This window comes from Anopheles marshallii, chromosome 2, assembly GCF_943734725.1.
Source record: "Anopheles marshallii chromosome 2, idAnoMarsDA_429_01, whole genome shotgun sequence".
Classification (NCBI taxonomy): domain Eukaryota; kingdom Metazoa; phylum Arthropoda; class Insecta; order Diptera; family Culicidae; genus Anopheles; species Anopheles marshallii.
Genome location: NC_071326.1, coordinates 92,283,555 through 92,307,546, shown reverse-complemented (window position 1 = coordinate 92,307,546; position 23,992 = coordinate 92,283,555). Strand labels below are relative to the sequence as shown.

At 38.8% G+C, this 23,992-nt stretch overlaps 1 protein-coding gene across 1 annotated transcript in view; it reads right to left on the bottom strand.

Moving 5' to 3' along the window:
• Positions 1 to 9,721: 9,721 nt before the first annotated feature.
• The window catches only part of LOC128719567 (fat-like cadherin-related tumor suppressor homolog), a 55,897-nt gene continuing 41,626 nt past the window's right edge, over positions 9,722 to 23,992 (bottom strand). Inside the window, exons 13-21 of the mRNA XM_053813193.1 lie at positions 22,451 to 22,687; positions 20,852 to 21,052; positions 19,793 to 20,193; positions 16,666 to 17,119; positions 10,872 to 16,478; positions 10,607 to 10,792; positions 10,498 to 10,518; positions 10,136 to 10,363; positions 9,722 to 10,053 (exon numbers count right to left, since the gene is read on the bottom strand). Of these exons, the coding sequence (XP_053669168.1) occupies positions 9,722 to 10,053; positions 10,136 to 10,363; positions 10,498 to 10,518; positions 10,607 to 10,792; positions 10,872 to 16,478; positions 16,666 to 17,119; positions 19,793 to 20,193; positions 20,852 to 21,052; positions 22,451 to 22,687 (7,667 nt within the window). The remainder of the gene's footprint in view (positions 10,054 to 10,135; positions 10,364 to 10,497; positions 10,519 to 10,606; positions 10,793 to 10,871; positions 16,479 to 16,665; positions 17,120 to 19,792; positions 20,194 to 20,851; positions 21,053 to 22,450; positions 22,688 to 23,992) is intronic.

Genomic DNA, 23,992 nt, shown 5'->3' with positions numbered 1-23,992 from the left:
TTTTATTTATGTACATCGACTATGGAGTATGGATAGTAGCGGTTCCTGCATCGGAATCGTATGCTCCTGGCTATCAATTGCATATGGTAAGGATGCCAACGGAAATTTGTTTTAGCTTTTTTAGCTAACAGCTTTCTATCTCCTGTTTGTTCAATAAATACCATTCCTGATAGTGGTTCATACCGCATGATTGTTTGCTCCGCTAGCTAGTACGACATGCTTTAAGAGTGGAATGTTAGGGAGCTTTTTTATTGCCTGTCACCGGTTAGTTTGATCGCAGACGAGAAAATTGAAACTGCGCTTGGGGAGATTATTGTGAAAATAGTCATTGTTAAGCATGATGCATCATGTTTGTTAAAATATCCATTGACTAGAAGGAGTTCCTCTTCGAGCAGAGGAAAAACTACAAATGAAATTATAAAAAAATGTAGGTTTATGTAAAAAAAAGCAAAAAATCTTAAAGAGAATCAATTAAAGGATAAGATATCTTTACGTCATTGATATCTTATTTTACTTCTACTTGATGTTTGTTTTATATAGATGTTTTATATAGAAATTAACTTAGGATAAATGTAAGCACCAACAGCGAATCATTTCATTTTACGCCTTTTTAGTGAGTAAATTGTTTCTTGTATTTACCACATTGAATTCCAGAGTAAAATAACTCTAAATAAAAAAAACGAAAAATCAATTTGTTCTTCAGATAACAATGTCGATAATGATAATGATAAACACGACAACTAATGGACGACCCATTGGGTCTATATCTTTTTGTTCCTCACGAAGAACAAATTCTGATGAAGCAACTGCTCGTAACTAAAAGATGATCATTCGCATGGCCGTATAAAGCTACACGCTGTGATAAAATGCGACTCGGACCGAGGGTGAATGCTGCTGAATGCAATAAAAGGAAAATTTAATTCAATTTTTAAATGAACGAAGTCTAGAATGAAATATAACCTAATAATAACAGAAAGGCAAACGAAAGAAGTAAGATGAAAACCGGTAGATATAAATTAATATGAATCAGTGCAATCGGGTATTGTGTGGTTACGCGTGGTGTGGAAATTAACTGCATCGTTGATTACCACATAATAACCGCCATAAAGTGGACGGAAGGATAAGAAGAAAAGGAAGAGAAGGATAAAGAAATGTAAAAATTGAAGAAAGCTTTTTTCAAAGCCTCTATTCGTGTACGACATGTCGACCTCATTTAATTTCGCAAGGTTCCGGTACAAGACTGCCAACATCACGCCGAACGCTATTGGCCAGGCCACATTGTCCAGGAGTTTTTTATTTGCTTTAGAGCTTTAGAGCTTACATGGTACTTGTTGTTGGAAAAATAAAATTGCATAATACTGGCCTTTTATGTTCTACCAGCTTCGGTTCCGTAAATGACGGTGCAGTAAGATGGTGCCATTTATTCAATCATGTTGCCTACTGAACTGGAAACATATAGATCATATTGGAGAAAAAGAAAATATAGCGGAAGTAAGAAATATTGAAGCAGTGGTACCACATCCAAAAAGTTTCAAGAGTTGCTTGGCTTAAAAGCGAAAACATAGCGGAAGTCAGAAATATTGAAGTAGTGGTACCACATCGAAAAAGTTTCAAGACTTGCTTGGCTTACTTTTTTTAAAAATGCATGGTAGTTTTAGTGTTAATTCTGTGAACATAAATGTTGAGTCACAGAACGGCAATCAAATGGTACTGATCTGCTGATAATGTATTCATTCGTATGATTAACAGATACTTCGCCGTCTCCAGTTAGGTCCGATGTCGCCAAGTAAAATCATAAATCCTCTAATTTGTATATGTATGACAGGAAACTAAGGGGTTTTAATCTTGATTCGAACTTTAGGCATTTCCTTGACCTTTATGGTTAATAAATTAAACATAGTATAGCGCCACAGTTCAGATTATATATCATTCGGTAGTGTTTGATAGATGTTTTAATGTCAACGTTGAAACAACGTTTTCGTTGAAACTTTGTTTAACAATCAGTAAAATCAGTAACATTATTAAAAAAAACTATAAATGTTTTTGGTCTCGTATGTGCGGAAGGACAATGGAGGAAAGACTCTATCAGCTGTACGACAAACTTTTTGTCGTACAGCGGATTAGACTCGACAGGTTCTAGTGGACATGTAATGTCATGAAAATGATACCGGACGATTCGTTCCAGCGTCTTTCACATGGACAGAGGAAGCGTGGTAGTGACATTGATGCGTCCATTAGCAAGGTCGGGGTTGCAAGAGGACACCTGCAGCAGGCCAACATTGCAAAGTGAAGGGCAATGGATCATGATTGTTTTGATAAAAATTTAATTCGATGTTTAAGCTACAACATCGATAATAGCCTACACACTATTTTTTTTACCGCAAAAATTATAGTGACAATTTTTGTACCGTAATCTCAGTCATCGTTTCAGTAAAAGATTGGCTTACTGTATCATTCAGCAATGCAAATGACAAGACAGTTTATTAAATCCTTAGTAACCGAATTCTCAGATTACTGATTATTCAGTAAAATATTGCACTTCACCAGTAAAATATTGCACTTAAATATTCCATCCAGTTGAACTTCAACCCTGACTTCTCGGCCATCTCAAATACACGTTTCAATGCCACAATGCCTTCATCCTCATTTTTAGTCGGGATAATAATATCGTCCACAAACGTTACAATTATTCCTTCATTGGTCAGATCTCTTAACGCGGAATTAATAAACCTACAAAATGCATTGCCACTGGTGCACAAACCGAACGGAGCACGACAAAACTCATATTTCCCCTCGTGGGTAACGAACGCGGTATATTTTCGACTGTTCTCGTCGATCGGTACGTGAAAATAGAAATTTTCGAGATCCAACGTGGTGAACACACGAGCTTCCGCCAACTGCTCTATTTGATCCTCTATGTTCGGAATCGGATATTTGTCTCCGATCATCTTCCTATTTAATTCTCTATAATCGACACATACTCTGTGCGTACCGTTATTTTTCGGAACCACTACTACCGCACTAGCGTATGGACCATATGTTGGCCTCACGACACCTTTTTCGAGCCACTCCTTTATTTGCTCCTTTACCACATGCCTTTCTAATGGAGCTAACCTCCGAGGGTTTTCGCGAACTACACTATCATCTTGTAACTTGATTGTCAACGTTTCGACAGATCGTGGTTGCTCGTTAGGGTTATAACTTTTTATCATGCACTCTACCTGTTCGCGATACTTCGAGGGAACCGTCAGTTCCTTAATGTCTGTGATCGTTATATTATTCATCCATTGTTCGTCATTTTCCAGTTCTTGCACTTGAAGACCGTTATTCGTTATTTCATATTTCATCGTTTGCAAGAAATCCATACCGAGTAACAATTTTGAATTCATCGAATTCACGGATACAACAAACACATCTACCGATCGTTTCAGATCATCAATTTCTAAAATGATCTTTGTCTTCCCTATAGGTTTGCAAACGTTTCCACCGAATCCTCGAAGTGTGAAACTCGATGCAATCGGCACTATTTCCTAAAACCGTAACTCTTCGAAGAAATCTTGCCGCAACATTGATACTTCACTACCTGTATCGATAAAAGCCTCACTCCCTACACCATTTACATTGACACTCTTTGTTATAAACCCACTTCGTTTTACAATCGGTGTACTGTTCAACGTTGTAATAGCCTTTTTCACAGAAAGCACATCGCTTTTGTTCTTCTTCGATGTTGGTGACGAATGTCGTTGTGCTTTATTTGGGCATTCCTTCGCACCCGTATTCACTACAACTAAAGCATTTGGGTCCTTGTTGCTTATTTTCGCACGCACGCGCCTCACCAAGACCAGGTTTATTGGTAGCGGCGCCAGTCTTCACACGACAGGGCCGAGGAAAAATCCCACCCGAACCGTTTCTTCACACAAGGCCCGACGTACATAAAATTGGTTCTACGAACTTGTTACGTGAGAATTATCCAAACGATAAAAGCGATAAAGTATTATTGGATCGAAACAGACATGGTGAATTGTAAAAGAAAGATCATCAGTACGTAAAAGCTCACGACAGAAATTCACCGTTTTTTATTTGTCGCCCAAAACATAAACTGGAACGAAACAGGCATATACGAAATTTAGCATATGTTATTTTTGTATGATTGTCATTCGCTGTTTGCTCAATAGTTCTGCCAAATATACCAACGCAATCTTCTGTTCAATTCAATACTTTGCCGAGCGTATCAAATAAATCCCTCAACAAAATAACATCTCGATGATCTTGTCAATGAAGGTTTTGAAAACCCTGTACTACTAGATTGTATTTCTGTATTATACCCATAGTACCCTTTCTTTTAAGCTGTACATGTTATGTTAGGACTACATTCAAACAAATATTATGATAGAGCTACATTCCTGATGGAAAGAACCATTCGGGTGCAAGATTAAAGTTTATTAGGTTGCATTAGTGTTCATACCTATCTATTTTTTTTAAGAAAATCCCAGGCCGTATTGTTAAAATTGCAACTAAAATATTTTCGTAAAAATGTCAAATTGTTATTTAATAAAATTTATTAAAATAATAAAAAAATTATGTTTTGTTCTTATTCTTGCAATTTCTTATTTCAGTTAAAAAAATGAATAGATCTTCAGTAAAAAAGTGCAATATTTTACTGAATAATCAGTAATCTGAGAATTCGGTTAATAAGGATTTAATAAACTGTCTTGTTAAGAGATCTGATCAATGAAGGAATAATTGTAACGTTTGTGGACGATATTATTATCCCGACTAAAAATGAGGATGAAGGCATTGTGGCATTGAAACGTGTATTTGAGATGGCCGATAAGTCTGGGTTGAAGTTCAACTGGAAAAAGTGTGTATTTCTACAAAGACGTGTTGAATATTTGGGATATGTTGTGTATTACGGTCGTGTCGAGCCAGCAGAATGACAAATCGAAAAGGTTAAACGCTACACTGAACCGAAAACTGCAAAACAGTTACAGCGATTCATAGGACTTGCAAGTTATTTTAGAAAATTCATACCAGGATTCTCTAAGATTGCTAGACCCTTAACAGTAATGTTAAAAAAGGATAATCGATTTCAATTTGGTATGAAGGAAATTGTTGCGTTTGAAGAGATTAAATCAGTGCTAGTGAACTATCCGGTTTTGCGTATCTTTCAAACTGGTGTGTATACTGAAATCCATACGGATGCAAGTAAAGATGCATTGGCAGGAGTGTTGATGCAATGCATGTATCATCCCTGTTATTACTACAGCAGATTGACCAACCAAGCGGAACATAACAATCATTCTTTCGAACTAGAGACATTGGCAGTGGTAGAATCGTTAAAGAAGTTTCGTTGCTTTATGTTGGGGCAAAAATTCAAAGTAGTGACTGATTGTTTCGCGTTTAAGCAAACTATGGCTACAAAAATTCCGAATGCGAGGATTAGTCGTTGGATGGTGGTCCTAGCAGAGTTTGATTTTGAGGTGGAGCACCGAGGTGCAGAAAAGATGCAGTGATGTCAATATCAACTAGAATATATCAGCGTGTAAGGAAAGAGCAGCAACGTGATCCGAAGTTGGCGGAAATTCTTGAAAAGCTGTGCAGTGGGGAGAAAGTTGATGGTTATTTCATTAAAGACGGTGTGTTATATAAAGGTGATGTCGTTTCATCTAAGTTGTGTGTGCCAATTACGATGGAAGCGGAAATTATAAAAAACGCACATGATCAAGGACACTTTGGCATCAAGAAAACCAAGGAACGCAAGTGAGTGATTATTATATTCAAGGAATTGATGCAAAAATCGAAAGGTGTATCTCCTCTTGCGTGAAGTGTATACTTGGTGAAAGAAAGAGAGGAAAGTTGGAGGGAGTTTGGGCCAGGAAAAAAGTATCGGCAGCGGCAGCAGTATCTACGGTCCATATGCAGTAGAAGAGGTTCTGAAACATGATCGCTTGTGTTTGCGAAAACTTGACGATGACGCTGAGGGACCATCGCGGACATCCACGGCTTGTTCTGCAGTGAAACCATGGGTACATCCGGGCCGGATGTAACGCCAGGAAAGGCCGTGTAGGATGGGTGTCAATTTGAACCACCCTGTGCTGAGTGATGGTAGCCCTGACTGAAGTGACAGTTGGGAGGACGATTTCACTCGTGAGTTATGGGATGGATAAAAACGAGTAGTTGCGAATTAGATGTAGCCGAGCACGGTTGTGCATTTTGGAATTCAATAAAGTCTTTATTTCTTTACTCTACACTTGATTGCTTTCCTACATGTATATTATAATACATACCTTTTTAGTCTCAATCATAATGCGGTCGGATGTTTATAATAATTATCTGATAAACAAAGTTATACAAAATTGATACTTATAAATTTATTTACTTCCGCACATTTGCTTTAATCGTTACTTCCAATTTGATCAGTATTGGTAGCAACCGCATTATTCATATGTATATACGTTCACCGGTTGTTTTGTTTTTGAGGGGTTTTTTTTGAGCTCCTTGAAGGGTTTACACATGGAACGCATAAAAATGCTTGTTTGCATTTCGTAACATAACTATACGACCGCTTGTTGTTTGAGGATAATACAGAAAATAGAAACAAGTAATGTTGCGAAAAGTTTAATAAGCAAAAAACCAACGCTAAAAAAACGAATGAAATGAACAAGGACTTCATTAGGTTGTGAAACGTGTCTTCTTTATTTAGTATATCTAACCAGTAACGAAACAATTATTTTTTGTCGATAGTTTTTCTAAAATTCTTTCAAAGACTAGCAGATTGCCCTTTGATAAATTGCTTGAAAATTAAAAACTTTGTAAAATGATTTTCGAAAACCCTTAACAAACTACTGAAACTTTTGTGGATATCTACTGAAATGTCCGTGCCAATCGTTTGAAAATAACTGTTGCAAACTTGTGAATATCGATGAAAAAATCGCACTTTGAAAGAATGTCAACAAAAGAATTATAGTTTCTTAAAAACTTAAGGCAACCCATGATAAAAATCGTAGAAGACCATGTTAAACACACCTACTTTCGTTCGAATATCCATGGTGGTCTAAACCTTGTAATATATATCCTGTTGAAACTAATTAAAGTACCGTGCAAACCCATTTGCAATAGATGCAAATACATTTGTTGCATAATTTGTGTTAAACTGTAACTGTTGATAATAAACGAATTATAATATTCTTGGTGATTTTTTTAGAATTTCTATTTAAACTTTACAGTTAATTAAAGAAACAAGGAATCGTATAGTTACATTACACTGGACGTTTTCTTTCTTTCACCTAAAATAAATATTCTGTTTCAGCCACCTACTGTGTATTGGTTTTGATTTTTTCATATAACCTAAATAAAAAGTGAATTATTTGCTCCAGAAAATAATAATGGTTTAATTGTATAAAACATGTCTACCATAGTTTGGTAGGAAAGTAGTAAGAATAGTAAGAAATAAAAAATGATATTATTCACATCCTTAATTTGGATGAGCTTGTTAACACGTACATGTAAAATATCGCGTTTTAATTTTCTTCCCCTTTTTCAGTATTTGGATTCGCTACCGTTTCTATATAAATGCGTGTTGGATACTTAACTAATTAGTCTATTTCGGTTAGTAAATTTTACTACATCATTAGTGTGTGATTGTGTTCCGTGTACAAATACGAATAAAAAAGTTTCTAATTAGCGTTTGCAAGTTTCTGACAAGAAGATATTTTGTTTCCATCACATGTTTAAGCAAACGGAAGCAAAAGGAAAAATAATCACGTTTAAACTGCTCCCTGTTTATTTCTTTTCGTAACATTTGATTGTTTAGTTAGCTTTTTTCATTTCCTACAGTTTGTTTTCATTTTTTTTGTGAGAATGAGAGTTTTTTATTTTATGGTATGTTTTACGGTTTTGCTACATTTGTTGTTGATACTTTTGATATATTCGACCGTTTTCCAACCTATAGAAGGGAAAGGGTGATTTGGAGATATTTAAATTTACGCTGCATAATACGTTTGTGTTTTGAAGCTTTCGATCGTATATTTCGATTTGTTCCCGAAAGTAAATAAAACGAAGAACACGGATTCGTATAAAATTTACCCTACTCCGCTAGGATTTCACACACCGTCTCTACTTCACTCATTCCTATTTTTGAAACGAATCGACCATTTAATTAGTTTTTGTTATTTTTTTCCAATGGTTGGAATGCTAAGAACTTCAATGTGCAATTTGCTTTTATTACATTGCTTACGAAATCACACGAAATGTGTATATTTTTTTCGTGTAGGACAACAAGCTAGTATGCTGAAATCATGCCGATTCTAAAACAAATATATTCGAAGTAAAAGACAAGTATGAGTACATGAACTATATCCAAAAATTTTCCTCCTGTCTACGATAGCACCGAAATTCGATTTAACAAAAAATCATAAAGTGGTGGAGTTTAACTGGACTTCATGTATTGCGGAATATTGTGTTACATTGGAATTGAAATTTGCATAAAAAATGAAGTAAACGTTTGGTTAAAAGTGGGAATATACATTTTTTTTATTTTTGAAATTCGTAAAAAAACTAGTCAGGAAAGAGAATATTCAAAACATTATGTAATAAATCATTGCCGAACTGTTGTAACGTATTACTGCTGTGCAACGTTACTGTCGTACAATGAATAACTATGCGATAAGGTGGGGAATTTCTGTGACATGTCTTCGATAAATTACACACTCGAAAACGAAATCCATCGATGGCATTTTTTTAGCCAAAGCACTTTACATACAAGCATTTGAGAATGTCATGTGAGGGGTAAAACTACCGATTAATTGAAAGTATACCATAAAAACGGAGAACACAAAACAGCGACAGAATGAATACAGTATACAAAGCAAATACTGTACTGGTAATTCCTATAAAATTTTATATTGGAAGGTGTGTGAAATCGGGTGATTTTGGAACCATCTGCTACTCGCCCCGTTGCATGATTGTGGGCATCATAATCACATGTTCACACGTTATTTGTTGAATTATTATCGCTCTACATCTTGTGGATCATGTAAGGGGACTTTTAAAAAAATAATGTTAACATACATCTTAGAGTGGTTTCAAACCTCTCGGAACATAAAAGGATGCCATGTGTACAAACCTAAAATAGGAAATATCATTCAATCCTGGATCGTAAAAATGAAATCAATTTCTTCTGTTCTGGTCTGTTTATGAACGGAAAGTTTGTGCATCATGTGCATGATAAGCTTGATGGAAGATGTTTAGTTACTATAGCGAACTACTAATAAACCATTCGTACAACTGCATTTTGTTGTAAGCAGAGAATGAAAAAAACAAAACTCATATCTTGTGCTTATAACTAAGGAGTGACAAGCACGAAACAATGTGGCACCGCATTGTTGCTACTAAAAATATCAGCATCACTGCTTGGATCATTGCTTGTAGAAGAAATGGATACTTTATAAGGTTAAAAGATAAATAAATTATACCACCAACAAAAACAGTATCGCTGGAATGGTGGTGACATTCGTAGTAGTATTAGCACCACTTGCCTCGAAAGTAGCAATAGTAATAAGAGCTGCACCGATACTGAAATTGCGCGGAATAGTAGTCTATAACCGCTACATACAGTAGCATCATTAATAATAAAAATGACAATAGTAGAAGTAGTAAAATAAGTCTTATCTGTTACCGCCATCTGTCCGTGTGTGCTGTTGCTGTCGATTAGCTGCCACTGTCAAACTTCGGTCTGTTGTACAACGTTACTCCACTTCACCTTTTGTTGCTTCGGTTTCGTGGTGACACCGGTGCCGGTGGTATTGATTGCAGTTGATGAATCAACATTCCCACTGAAGGAACCGGACACATTGGTGGATGGCGATGGCTGGGATGTGAGCTGAAGCTGCTGATGAAGATGAGGGCGATGGAGATGGTGATCGTGGATAGGCTGATTATGGCCCTCTTCGTACTCCGAGTCATCGATCTCGCACAGTTGTGTGGAGAGATCACTGTTGGAGTGATTCGAGCTGTTATGAGTGCGGGAATGGCTAAGCAGAGAGCTTCCTTCGTCTTCGCATTGAAGAGAAAAACAATCGTGAAGAAATGGAAATAAATAATAAAAGTTATTTGTTCATGATGAATAGTTGCTTACCAGTTTTTAAAACTAAATCGATATCACTGGGTTCGCGACGATTCCGTCGCGTTTGAGGGAATCCATACGATTCGACGTCTTCGTCGTCAGACTCGACCAACTGATGCCGGCCAATCTCCAGGTCGTTCAACGACTTCCTTCCCGTCAGTGGCACATTTTCGCCCTCCGTTTCGCTCTGTATGTTATACTTGGGCAAGTAACTGTTCGGATGACGCAGATAACTATCAGCTATGGATAACAGGAATACAAAGGAGGAGAAAGGATAACAGAAAGAGAAGAAGGTTATCAACATTAAAGTTTATGTGTTTGAAGCAACTGAATGAACTTTGCCTTAATTAGATTAATGCATAATAGAAACTTACGTTTTTTTACTATTAAAGGCACTGCAGTATTTCAAGAAGCGGGGTTAATATCAAGTGTTAGTTGTTAGTTAGAATTGTATCTAGTTTATGATTTACTAAAGAAGCTTACCTGTGTTAAATCTATAATCTTCGCTGCCACTGTCCAGTGGGTTCAGGCAGGATATGGAGGAGTTTTGCTCGAAGCCCAGCGAAAGCGGCTGTTCACTCTGATCACACTCCGAGTCGTCCACGTACTCCGATTCATTATCTTCGTTTAATGTTTCTATGTCTCGCGTCGAATCAATCGGGCCTAGAACTGAGCAAATAGATGCACGTAAGATACTGTATTAACCCATTCTATTCGAGCACTTGCTTAGGCTCTACCAAATACTTACTCGGCGGAAGTAGACTTGTTTTCGGATGCGATTCATTGCTTTCGTTGCTATGGAAGCTGGAAGAGTCCGGTACTTCACTGCCAGGTACTTCTGTTATATTGGGCAAGGGATGATGGCCCCGACCCACCCAGTCGGAACAGTCCCAATGGTAGGCGGCCGTGCTACTGTGATGTGACGGTGAATCTTCGAAACTATGCGGTGGCATCAGCATAGTTGGTGAGTTTTGTTGGTGCAGTAGCCGTCCCGGCAATATGCCCATCTGAGCAGGTTTCAGCTGCATTGGCGTCACGCGGAGATGAGCGCCTAGATGTGGTTGCTGTTGGATCTGTGGTTGATGCTGTTGTTGCAAGAGTGAATCGGGTGAACCACTTTGAGCAAGCCGCTTAAGGTCGTTATTGATCTTATCCGTGAACGTTTGCAGCTGCATCTGTTCAGTCCACTTTTGTTTGTGAAGGGACTCAGTGTCGGAAGAGTTGGCATTCCCTCCGCCACTGTTCAAGTTGACCATTTGCTGGGTGCAGGAAACTGTACCTTTCCGATATTCCGGAGGTACATTCTCAAGCTCATCTCCTGCCGACCCGTAGCTTCGCAGAGTATCCAAATTGTTGTATTGAAGTATTGCATTACAATAGAATTGATCTGCTGCATTATTACTACTCGGTGTGTACGAAACGGGTCGCTGTTCACGCTGTATCTCTAGGTTACTCATTTTCGAGCTACGCTTATAACCAGATGTTTCTGATACTGGATTTAGCACTATACCTGTATTGCCTTCGTTGTTAATTTTCTCATGACGGCTAGAGCGCCGCTTTTTGCGACATACACATGCTACACCCCAAACCACTACACCTAACAATACTACGGCGATTATACCCACTGCGACGAAGAACGCTTGCGAAGTCACCCTCTTGAGCGCGATGGTGAGCGCGTTTGTATTGAGAGGATCACCACAACTAGCACCAGTCATCTCTGGCGGACAGATGCACCGAAAACTGCCGGATTCGTTAATACACGTAGCCCCATTTCCACACGGTTGCCGTTCACATTCATCGATATCGGTTTCACAGAAAGTTCCGCTATAGCCGTGACACATACAAGTTGGTCCGTCATCACCTTCCTCACAAACTCCTCCATTACGGCACGGGTTCGGAGTGCAGAATCTCCCGTAATCACATCGTTTACCTGTCATTCGAGCGGGACAGTCACATGTATAGTTGCCGAAGCCTATTTTCGAACATTTACCACCGTACAGACATGGGGATGAAGCACAAGGGTTTTGATCTTCCTTACAGTAGGGTCCAGAGAAACGCGAGTGGCACAAACATTCAAAGTTACTACCACCGATTTCTTTACAAGTGCCTCCGTTCCAGCAAGGTTGCGTTCCACAAACACCAAGCGGTAGAAGCACGGAAGTCGCATCACAACTGAACTCAACGTTTGCAAACTGACGCAAGCTAGCGATCGAGCTAGCCCCTTTCATGTGCAGCGGTACCGGTATCTTTGACAGACGGATATCATCCATACAACCGACGAATCCTCGTTGAACATCTTGGAAACCAAGTACGGTGGGATGTTGCTTTACTTCTGCACCGAAAAAGATATCGTCAGTTTGCAAGTTTAATACACCGTTTACTCCCGGTGCGTTCCCTTGTGCTACGTGTTTTCCATCCACAAGCAGTTTGGCACTATTCCCTTCTCTGTCCAGGCGGACCTCGTGCCACAAGCCATCCGAGACAAATATACTTGACACACGCACAAGACCCTCACCGGAACCTAGATCAAAGCGATACTGGATTATACCGTTCATGATCTCCAGGATGTTAAAGTCCACCTTACCAGCCGAGTACATTACGGTGCCGGTCGGTTGGACCGTTCTTAATCGTAGACTTAACGCAAGTTGATCTTCCAGATTCTTTCTAGCAATCTCTTTTTCGATTCGATAGTGCGCATAGCTTTTTCCACTGAATGATACAGGATTTCTGGGTACGTAACACGTTTCGTCGTTGCACAGAGTAATGTCTCGATCACATTTCGGTCCTGCGAACCCTTCTCTGCATGTGCAATGATATCCTTGTTCAGACGAATCAGGAATACACGTTTTGTATGTTGGGCAAGGAGCTTTTGAACACTCATTAATTGCATGCTGACACTTTTCACCTCCATATCCTTCCCGACAGACACACTCCATACGATGTGAATGACGCGCAGAAACAAAGCTAGTGACGTCCGTCGATACCGGATGTATCATTTTCGTATCAAGTATAATCTTATCCTCGCACTCCCCGTGTATGCAGAAATTAGGTAAGCACTTCGACTTGACCACCTCGTCGATCTGTAATTTTGTTGCATCCTCTATCTCTTCCAGATTTTCATCGATTATTCGCCGTATCTCGTATGCAGTATGAAATCCACCCGTTTGACTTTTGCGTACAGTGAATAGAACGTCAAGATCACCATTAGCGTTTCGTTTTTCCCTTATTCCATATCCTATCAAATGTGTTACATTCTTCAGTTCCCGTAGGACGCGATGCTGCATAAAATTCAAATTGTCAAGGTTTGGCGGTTGAACTGAAATGATGATGATATCCTTGATTTTACATCCGATTGCATTCCGCACCGAGCGGATGAAACCTTTCCGGTGACTCAGCACGAATGCCTCCGGTGATACCTTACGGAAACGTATCACAATGGCATTCGTGAGCATCTCTTCGTTGATCAGCTCGACCGAAACCTTCACAATCGTGAAGGAGGCAAACTTCCCATCGGTAACGGTGACATTGACGCGATAGTCACCTACATCTAGCCTTGGAAAGGCAGTGATCACACCATCGTTTTTCGATATGTTGAAGAGGTTCGTTGGTGAGTATAGTACACCTATCGTTGGTGCAAGCCCGTACGTGAGCGTATCGTACTGATCTTGGTCCGTGGCATACACTTTACCGATCACACCACCTGTATACTCGTCCATAAAAGAGTTGATCGTGATGTCGAGCGGTGTGATCACGGGTGGATACTGTGATTCTTCGATCACTTTTACCAGCACCCAGGTATCAGAGTAAAGGGGTGGAGTGCCATTATCAAACACACGGACCTGAAGCTGATAGGCATCTCGAATCTTACTGTTAAATCGTGTGGCAGTGCGTAAAATTCCATCCTGTTCGATTCGGAATGAACCTCCCTCGTTACCTGACCTAAAGTCGAAGGTGTACGGTGCTGCATTTGGAGCCGTATCTACATCCGTTACATCGAACTTCAATAGAGTGTGACCTATCTGTTTGTCCTCTTGTACGACAGCAGTGTAGTTTTGCTGAGTGAACATTGGCGGATTATCGTTAGCGTCTGAGATCTCAATGTTCACTAGTACATATGCTGTTAGTGTTGGTACGCCATAGTCACGTGCCTGAACTTCCAGGACATAATTCGATATCGATTCACGATCTAGTGTTCCCAAGACTGAGATATAACCAGTGTCTTCTTCGATAGCAAACTGCTGCATACGATCACCTCGTTCGATTGTATAGCTGACCCGACCATTGTTATCCGAGTCTAGATCATTCGCAAGCACTTGCAAAATTCGATCGCCACGCTGAGCGTCCTCACGAATTCGTGCGTTGTATGAGTTCTGCGTGAACTGTGGATGGTTGTCGTTACTGTCAGTGACCGAAATATTCACTGTGGCTAAATTACTGAGGGGAGGAGTTCCACCATCCACAGCCTGGATTGTAAGGAAATAATCTCTCGCTCTCTCGTAGTCTAGCGAGTCTGCTAGCGATAGTACACCGCTCTTGTTATTAATACTAAATTTCCGGTGTTCATTGCCACCGATGATCGAGTAACTTATTTCCGCATTAATGCCAGTGTCTTTGGAAGTAGCTAGCACTTTCAAAATTTCGGATCCGATTGCATTGATCTCTGGAACCGAAGCGAAGTAATGTTTAGACGTAAATTCCGGCGGATTATCATTAATGTCCTGTACGTTGATGATGAGCGTAGCTTCGCTTGAAAGAGATGGCAGACCGAGATCTTTCGCACTAACAGAAAGATTATATACGGCCTTCAGCTCACGATCAAGTGGTTTGGCAAGTGTTATAATGCCAGATTCTGGTGCTATGCGAAAATGATCACGATACGAGTCCAGAAAAGCATACTTGATCTTCCGATTAATGCCGATGTCTGCATCAGTCGCGTGTATCTTTGTCACAAGAGTGCCAACTTCGGTGTCTTCCGGTAAAGTTACACTGTACGGGTTCATAGAGAAATTAGGTGGATTGTCGTTCAGATCGGTTATTGTCAGTTCGATTTGTGATGAACATTCCCATCCCGGATGATCACGGTCTTGTACGTGCGCCACTAGGCTGTACCGCGATTGTGCTTCCCTGTCTAATTTGCGCGTCGTCTTCAGGTGGCCGTTATCTTTGTCCAGGTTGAAATCTTCTGCTCCATTGCCGGTAAGATAAAAACGTAGTCGACTGTTGGCTGGTTCATCCATATCGTTTGCTAACACTTGCAACACGTGTGTGCCAGGGCGGTCCCCTTCATTGAGCTGCTCTCGGTAACGATACTTCAAGCAGTACGGCGGATTATCGTTTGCATCCAACACCGTAATCGAGATATTAGCAGTTGCTGTGTACTTGCCATCCGTCACAATTACCTTCAGTTCGTACTCAGCGAGGTTCTCACGATCAAGTGCCTTTACAACGAACACCTCGCCGCTATTCTTGATCTGAAACTGTGAGAATGAATCACCCGAAATTATATAGTATTCAACAGTTGTTTTTAAATCAACGTCCTTGTCCGTAGTGGCGATTTGTAGCACCACAGTTCCAGGAAGAGCATCCTCACTAACGCTAGCCTTGTAGTGAAGCTCTTTAAATACCGGTGGACAATCATTATAATCTTTCATTCGAATTATCACAGTCGAACGAGTAGTGTGTTTTGGTAGTCCATTATCGGTAGCAAGTACCTGAAACTTGTAATCATCTCGCTTTTCCTTGTCTAGTGGAATTAACGTCGTTATCCAACCGGTATATGCATCCACATCGAAGATATTCACAATGTCACCAACGTCGGGTGATATTGCATACCGAATATCGCCATTTGAGCCACTATCTGCATCACGCGCAGTTAGCTTCATGATCGAGCTACCTTTTTCAATGTTTTCTGCAAGTGCAAAAGAGTAAGGATTGCTTTCAAAAATAGGTGTATTGTCATTCTCATCTTGCACGTGTAGTATAATTTCCGTGACCGCCGTCAGTGGTGGGCTTGAGTCTGTCTCAGCAAGAATTGCAATTAGATGTGTGTCTCGTACTTCTCGATCCAGTGTTTTCGCTAGTCTCAGCTGACCGGCATCGTTGATTGAGAACTGAGGCTCTTCGAGCTCATCTGACAGGATGCGATATTTGGCAGTTACGTTCCCAGAAAGTCGCAACCTCGTGATGATTGTACCCGGAAGAGAGCTCTCCAAAAGGAACAGTTTGCGATCTTTCTTTTCAAATAGCGGAGGATTTTCGGCAGAGTTCATGATGTAAATGTCTATTGGGACGTCAGAGTACAGTGACGGTGTGCCACCGTCGTGAGCACGTATGAAGAACTGGAACAGTTGATTCTCTGCGAATCGGATAAGTAATAACGTGGAACGTTACATATAGATGTTTTTATGTTCCACGCGAATAAGTTTTCATTAATTTACAATTTCATTTTGAACAATATTAAATTTGTACAGCGCTATGCTATTTTAACATAACAATTCTATTAATACAAAACAAGAAAAGTATAGCAACGAAAAACTACTTACCCCATTGAACAGCACTCTTCTGCAAAAACAGTCCTCCCGTATTTTCATCCACCCCGAACAGTTCCTTAATTCCACTGTTCTGCGAGTCAAAGATCGAGTACTTCACAACCGAATTCTGATTATCGTCGGCATCTACTGCTCTTACGCGGTAGAACGTCGTGTTAATGGTTAAGTTACCCTGGATAAGCGTCTTATACTCCCGATACTGAAATATCGGCTGATTGTCATTCTCGTCTCCAATGCGAATCCGTACCGTACTGAATCCGGCACGAGCACCAGCATCGACTGCCATTATCGGAATTTCGTAGTGCAGCCGTTCTTCTCGGTCAAGTTTTTTTTTCGTCACAATTTCACCTTTCTCTTTGTCGATTGAAAAATACTCTTGCATGTCGTCTGATATGATATAGTAAGCCAATCGACCATACTCTCCAAAATCCTTGTCCGTTGCCTTCACCTATAAAATGAAAATAGATTTAAAAAAATTAAAAACAGTTTAATGGACTCAAGAGAGAGGCTCTCGCAGTGTTATAAGTAGCCATTACTTTTAAAAATATGTCTCCCTTCAAATAAAAACGTTTAAGGCCATCGTTGATACTGTTGCTTGTTGCACCAGTATTATAGGAAATAGGAAGATGAATAGAATTAATAAAAATATAGAGAAAAATCAACATCAATAGCGTTTATAAAGAATCTATAATCGAATAGTGATAACGAAAAGAATATCATATGCACATGCATATTGTATCATATTACATGGAACAATGTGCATCCAATATTATTTTGAGATTAGAGAAATAGGAAACCAGTATTATGAAATATTGCTTTACAGGTTGTGAAATCATTTTATCTGTTTCCTTTTTAGTTCTAAAGAGTACTCTTTAGTTACATTGGGGCAAATCATACCGAAAGTTAGAAAGCTTAAGCTTTTGGCCTGTACCTGTCAAATAATCCATGTACCGGGCTGTATCATTATGAACAGATTCGTGAAGGACATGGCATTTTGACATATAGAATGATACAAGGGATCATCTTTGCGGAATTACAATTTGACAAATATTGATTAAAGTATAAAAATTTAACTTTTAATTTAAATCATTTGAAACAACACATAAGTCCGATAATTAACATATTCCTTTTCAGTTGTTGTCGTTAAAAAACAATGTTTGCACATAGACATTTTATGCACACAGAAAACATGGCCTAGCCTGGCTCAAACCAGCTAGCAAAATTCTTTGTTATGACATTTGTCGAGCTTGGGTTAGCTATGTTCATTGGGAAACCAATCTAATCCTTCTTTCCTAGGCTTAACTTGGCTTGCCATTTGTATGGCGCGCTGTAAGCGGATAAGCCTGGAAACGTCAAAACGCATACAAAAAAACTGGCTTAGAGTATGATTCCGGCTAGTGGCCATTGGTTTCCTTGAATGCAAATGATGAGCTTAAAGAAGTTTGCGGAAACGGTTAATACATTCAATATGCAATATTGGCATTATTTATCCTACACGAAATCGAATCTTTGGCTGCATGCAGTCTGACCATTGGAATTAAAATTATACTGCGAATGATTTGAGTGTAATTATCCTTGTCTCGTTTGGATTAATTAAAATCGTTTGAGCTGAACAAAATTTTTTTTGAGCTGTCATTTTTTCAAAACATCGCGTATTGCGAAATCGCTTATAACGAGTATGGCGTACTGCGGGGATTTGCTGTACTATACACGGAATATAAAAATATAAGGGAATCCATTTAACACAATTGATTGGGATCCAGAAGTAGGAAAATTAATATACTACATTACAAAGCAGCAAGCAAAGAAATTTTTATTTTTCTAATGGGCAGGTATCAAGTAACATTTTGATTCATTAGAATGTTTTTCCGAACAATCCAACAACTGCATACGATGCGGAGTTCATCTCATACCAACGTAGTAGCATACTATCGTAGTTACTTTTCCAACCCTTTACATAAATCAGTATTTTCTCGTCAAGCACAACCACACCTATATATATGTATGCTAGGTGTTTGAAATGGCTGTTGTAGCAAAGCAATTGGTGCAGAAGAATGGTTAAGACTATGACTTCGACAACAACGACGACGACGTGTGGCTTATTTGCGTCCAATTTGCATTCCCATTTTCTGCTGGTAAACTTTTGTACAACAGCACTTCATTTTGATGTCGGTAGTTCAAGGAAAACAAAACAACATTCACACACCTACATAATTCGAGCTTTAACTTTCGTTACTAAATCTGAGATTCATTTTCTTGCTCCAGTAATTTTGCTAAATTAAAATGGGTTATTGTCTTGTTACCCGCCGGACTACAGTCATTGACTATTAAGCAAAAACTTTCAAATCGTATAGAAAATGTTTTCGATTAATAAACAGTCTGCATACAAATTGCAGTTTTTGCTCAATGGTGAATGCCTGTAGAACACTGGGTTAGAGTAAAATCGGATTGGATTTGAAAGTATTGTCGCGTACAATGCACAATCATCAATTTTGTCAAAATTACGAAGAGCATTACCATAAAAAATGATAATTGGATACATAGGTAATTTATCACCGTATTTATTCACCTTCAAAAACCAAATCGATCGTTAAATGCGAAAGGTTAATCATAAATTATTTGGGAAAAAATGAAAGCTCTCCAGAAAAACATCTTTTTGCTACCGTAACAATTTAATAAATATAAAAAAATCAAATATAAATTATTTTCATCACGTCATCAACGGGAGCACTGACAGAATGAAATTTTATAGCGAGTCTGTCGTGTGAAACTGACGCCACTACCACTTATAACACCTGACCTACTTACTGTGTGCTGTAAATTCTTCACACACACAGCAGGGTCTGTCCTATAGGTTTTATTGATATTTTTATCTTTTATCGAAAACTCTCTCTTATTTGATGAGCAGAGGGGGTTAAAATTTTAGCAACAGAATACATGACGTTACGATGTTTTAATGTAAGTAGGTAACTTTTGAGTGATAATTTAAAGCACACATGGTATTTCATTCAACACAAGTGGCGATAAATTAGGGTACGGTAGTCGAAAATGAGAAACACACCGGGTAGTATGTTTTTAGTAAACGCGTCCCCGATGTGTGTACGTAGTGATGGATGCTTACCGTCGTCACAAGCCGCCCTGCTAGCTGATTTTCGTCTACCTTTGCTTCGTAGAACATGTGCTCGAACACAGGATTGTGCAGATTGGCCGGTAGGATTGTGATTTTAACACGTGTGAAGCTTGTGTATACGCCATCGGTTACCGATACGTTCAAGATAGAAACATGCTTCTCGGCAAAATTCTGCATGTTGACCAGCGTGATGATACCGCTGACCGGATCGATGCCGTACGTCTGTTGCTCGTTGCCCTGAGCAATTGTGTACACTAACCGATCATGATCAATGTAATCTGGATCGGAGGCCGAGACCACGGTTACAAACTGACCACGGGAGGCGTGCTCCGATAGAACGCAAGAATAGGAAGGTTGTTCGAATTTCGGTGGGTTATCGTTCACATCCATTACTAGTTTGTCATAAGGTAAAAAGAAAAAAAAATAAAATATTAAATTACATTTTTTTCATAGTTTCATAAACGTACTGGCTACGACATGTGTTTCAAACGTAACCTGAAATATATTGAAATTTACACTTTAACTGTTGCGTTCACATATTTTCAACTATTAAAATTATATTAACGATTTGTTGTACAAATATCTAATTTGTTTTGCTGTTTCGTTATGCTTTTTTATTTTAGTGTGGTTTGTTATCATTGCTTTATCATCAGACAAAACAATATAGAGAGATTAATGTTAATGTACATGGAGTGAAAGGTATATGGTATATATCGTTTTCCATGAAAAACAATTCGTTGAAAAAAGATACTATGATATGATTTGAAAACCTTCAATTGAAGCATTGCGAGTTTCACATTGTGATAGCTGCTTGGCATGCTTAGTATTGAACTGAAGATCTTAAGGGGAATTTTGATAACCGAGCGACAAATGGCATATAAGAGATCTGAACTTGTAAGTTGTTTATTCTGTTTGACGATAAACTACCTTCGAATTTGTTTAATAAAATGTAATGTTTCCCGAGTAAGAAAATCGCTGATTCGTATTTAAGCTGTAAGTTTTAAATTGTCCAAAAGCTGTATTAAATCATAACAAATTATGTCACCTTACCCGAAACCCAAACATGTGCCGTCGAACTTAGATTTGGTACACCCTTGTCCGATGCGACGACGGTAAAATGATGATGGCTAAGCGTTTCGTGGTCGAGAGATTTTTTCAGATAGATCACTCCATCAGCCGGATCCATGTGAAAGTGCTCTGAAGTGTTTTTGGAATCTGTCTGGAGTGCATAGTTGATTACCTGGTTCATGCCTGCTTGTGAGAAGGTGTAAAAATGAGTAATGGTAATGAGTTAGTAATTTATAACCTCTGCCGACATGCTTAATTTATAGGTTACACATGTAAATAACATAGAATGGTTTGCAGGTCTGTGTCAAATAAAATGATTGTTAAACTCTTGTGCATTTTTCTTTTTCTCTTTTGTGCTATACGAACACAATGTCGCCTAGAGCGGATGAAACCTCTATTTCAACAACCACCAACGGTCATAATATTGGAATGGTTGCTCCCATTCCGTAAGCATACTGATACTCAAGTACTTCCTTGAAAGACGTTCTCCCACGTAATGGCGGCGCGTGGTCGAGTGTGACTTTCTTCGTTTCTGTATCCCACTCTTTTGGATGTGGCATTACACGTTCGAGAGTAACGGTGGTGCTAGTTCTCATTAGATAAGTACCCGTAACATCAGAAGTATACCGACATGTCAATGATGTTCCTGCTATGCGAGCAGTAATGAGGATTGTACATCGAAAAAAAAATTCTCGGGAACCATCACAAAGGCATAGGAAACGCAAGGGCTTCAGGACATTTTAAAAACCTAAACGAAATTTGGCAGCTAATATGAATGAATGATTTACTTAGACTTTCGACTTAGCAAATTGAATAAAACTAAGGATGTGATGCGATAATGCTCCAAGCTTTCTCGACTGACATGCTAAAAATTTTGCAAACGTGTGTGTGTTCGCAAATTTAAAAACCTCGGGGATGATTTCAGATTTAGTTGGAAACTGAACCTCAATAGGGTCAGTTCAAGCTTGAAGCCGTAGGACCTATTTTGAGTGTTCTAATAATATACTTCTTCCTATTGTTAAACTTAAAGGAATAATTAAAACAAAATCAATTCTACAACCTAAACTCTTGTGAAAACGTTGTAAATGATAAATCCTGCGAAATCGTTGGAAACGTTGCGATAGCAGTCTACACCATTTTTACAGATGCACCGAAGTGCATTATAAAATACACGGAAAACAGCCCATCACTAAGCAGACCATTTTATCCGGTCATTTTGAACGATGAGACTCATCAATCTTCGCGAGAAAAAAAGTCAGGTATACAAGCTGGTCGGCTGTATTTGTAGACAACATTTCTGCCAGATGTTTTTTGTTTGTTTGATGAACAATGACGGTACCTTCTAGTCTTAGCTTAAGAAATCACGTTTGATACGCGAAGTACATGGGTTTAGTTGTTTAAGGAGCCAAAAGAACTGTATGATGAACGGAAAATGTGTGCAAAAGATAATCGTGTTTCAATATATCGATACATCAATTTCGATTGATTGTATGTCATAAATAGAGTGAATAGGGTGATCGCTAGGATACATGTCATCTAAACCACCTGCCAAGGACATCTTCTACATCTATTTGAACTTACCGGTATCGTTATCCTTTGCTTGTACTTTCAGGATAGCCGTTCCAAAAGGGGCTCGTTCAGAAACGGTGATGTTGTAGCTGTCTTGTTCGATTTCGGGCGGACAGTCGTTTACGTCCTGCACCAGAACTGACACAGGTACCTCAGCCGAAACGCCAGATACACTGTCTGTGGCTCTAATTAAAAGTTCATAGCTCTGACGCCGCTCGTAGTCCAGTTCATCCACGACGTAAATTGCACCTGGGGATGTTACATGCCGCAGTATGGGATTTTTTATTACATCCCGAAGAATGTCGATTCGCGGTAGTAAAGAAGATATCATCGCCATCGTAATCATTGCCATGATTATCGTGAATGTTGAAGAATACGATTCACCAACAGGAATGGAATGAGAAAAGACGAAACGAAAACACATTTAATGGAATGAGTATTATTTTTGGCAATTTTTTAAAACACAATTTATGGAAGGATGATTATTCGCAGTCAGAATTTTGGCAGGCAATTTCAAGATGCTCGTAGTGTGAAGCAATTTGCATTACGTTTTCATGCCACTTTGTAAGCCATTATATAGAACAACCATTTCGTAACATGCTGGATCTGGTCAGAAGGTTTATGAGTGTAGGTCAAATTTGTCAGCGTTGGTTTGCGTGTTATGTGAGAAGTAGTGCATAAAAATAACAGTAAGAAATAAAACCAAAAAGTTGGCTATGAATAGAACCAAACATAAACAGAGAATCGTTTTTGCTACAATGATACCTCTCTCCCTTACAAAAGGTAATTACAGGCAGTCCCCGAGACATGCGGATTCGGAGATACGCAGTTTTTGGAAATTTGACAGCTGAGTTAGTTTATAGCACAAAATCTAAGCAAAAAGGTGTAGAATTGGTTTAAAATAGCTTCTTTTGCTATGTAAATCATTTGTTCTTAGTTTATTTTAATGTTTCTATCAAAAAGTAGCCTGGTTTGCTGAATAAAATAAGTGCAGAGAAGGAAGTTAACTATCTAATCTTGCAGTATAAACGATTTTACTCCCGGAATCGACTTACGCGGAAATTTTAGATATACGGATTTTTCCCAGGATATAGCGGTCCGCTATAATAGCATATCTCGGAGCCTGCCTGTATATATTTTTTGAATTATCGATCGCTAAGGCAGATTAAATTATATTTCGACGATAACGATCTCTTACGCAACCAAAAATGAGGTAGAGCGGCGGGTATGAGGAAAAGTAAAGATGTTACATAAGTGACATAAGTGGCTGATAAATCGGTCCTAAGCAATGGGTGAAAAACATTAAATTGAATGTAATGAATTTGATTCGATGAATACAAATAACAATACCCAACGAATGAAAGTTGAATATAACTAATTACAATCAAATTAGAATTTGCGCGGATGCATTAGTTTATGATTCGTTTAATTGACAATATTTCAGAATATTTCGACAAAATAATTAACAACAAATTTTTATCTAAATTATTTAACCCTATGCAGATCATACATTAAAGTGGTGTAGGTCATCCAAAAAACCAAAGCTTCTATGAA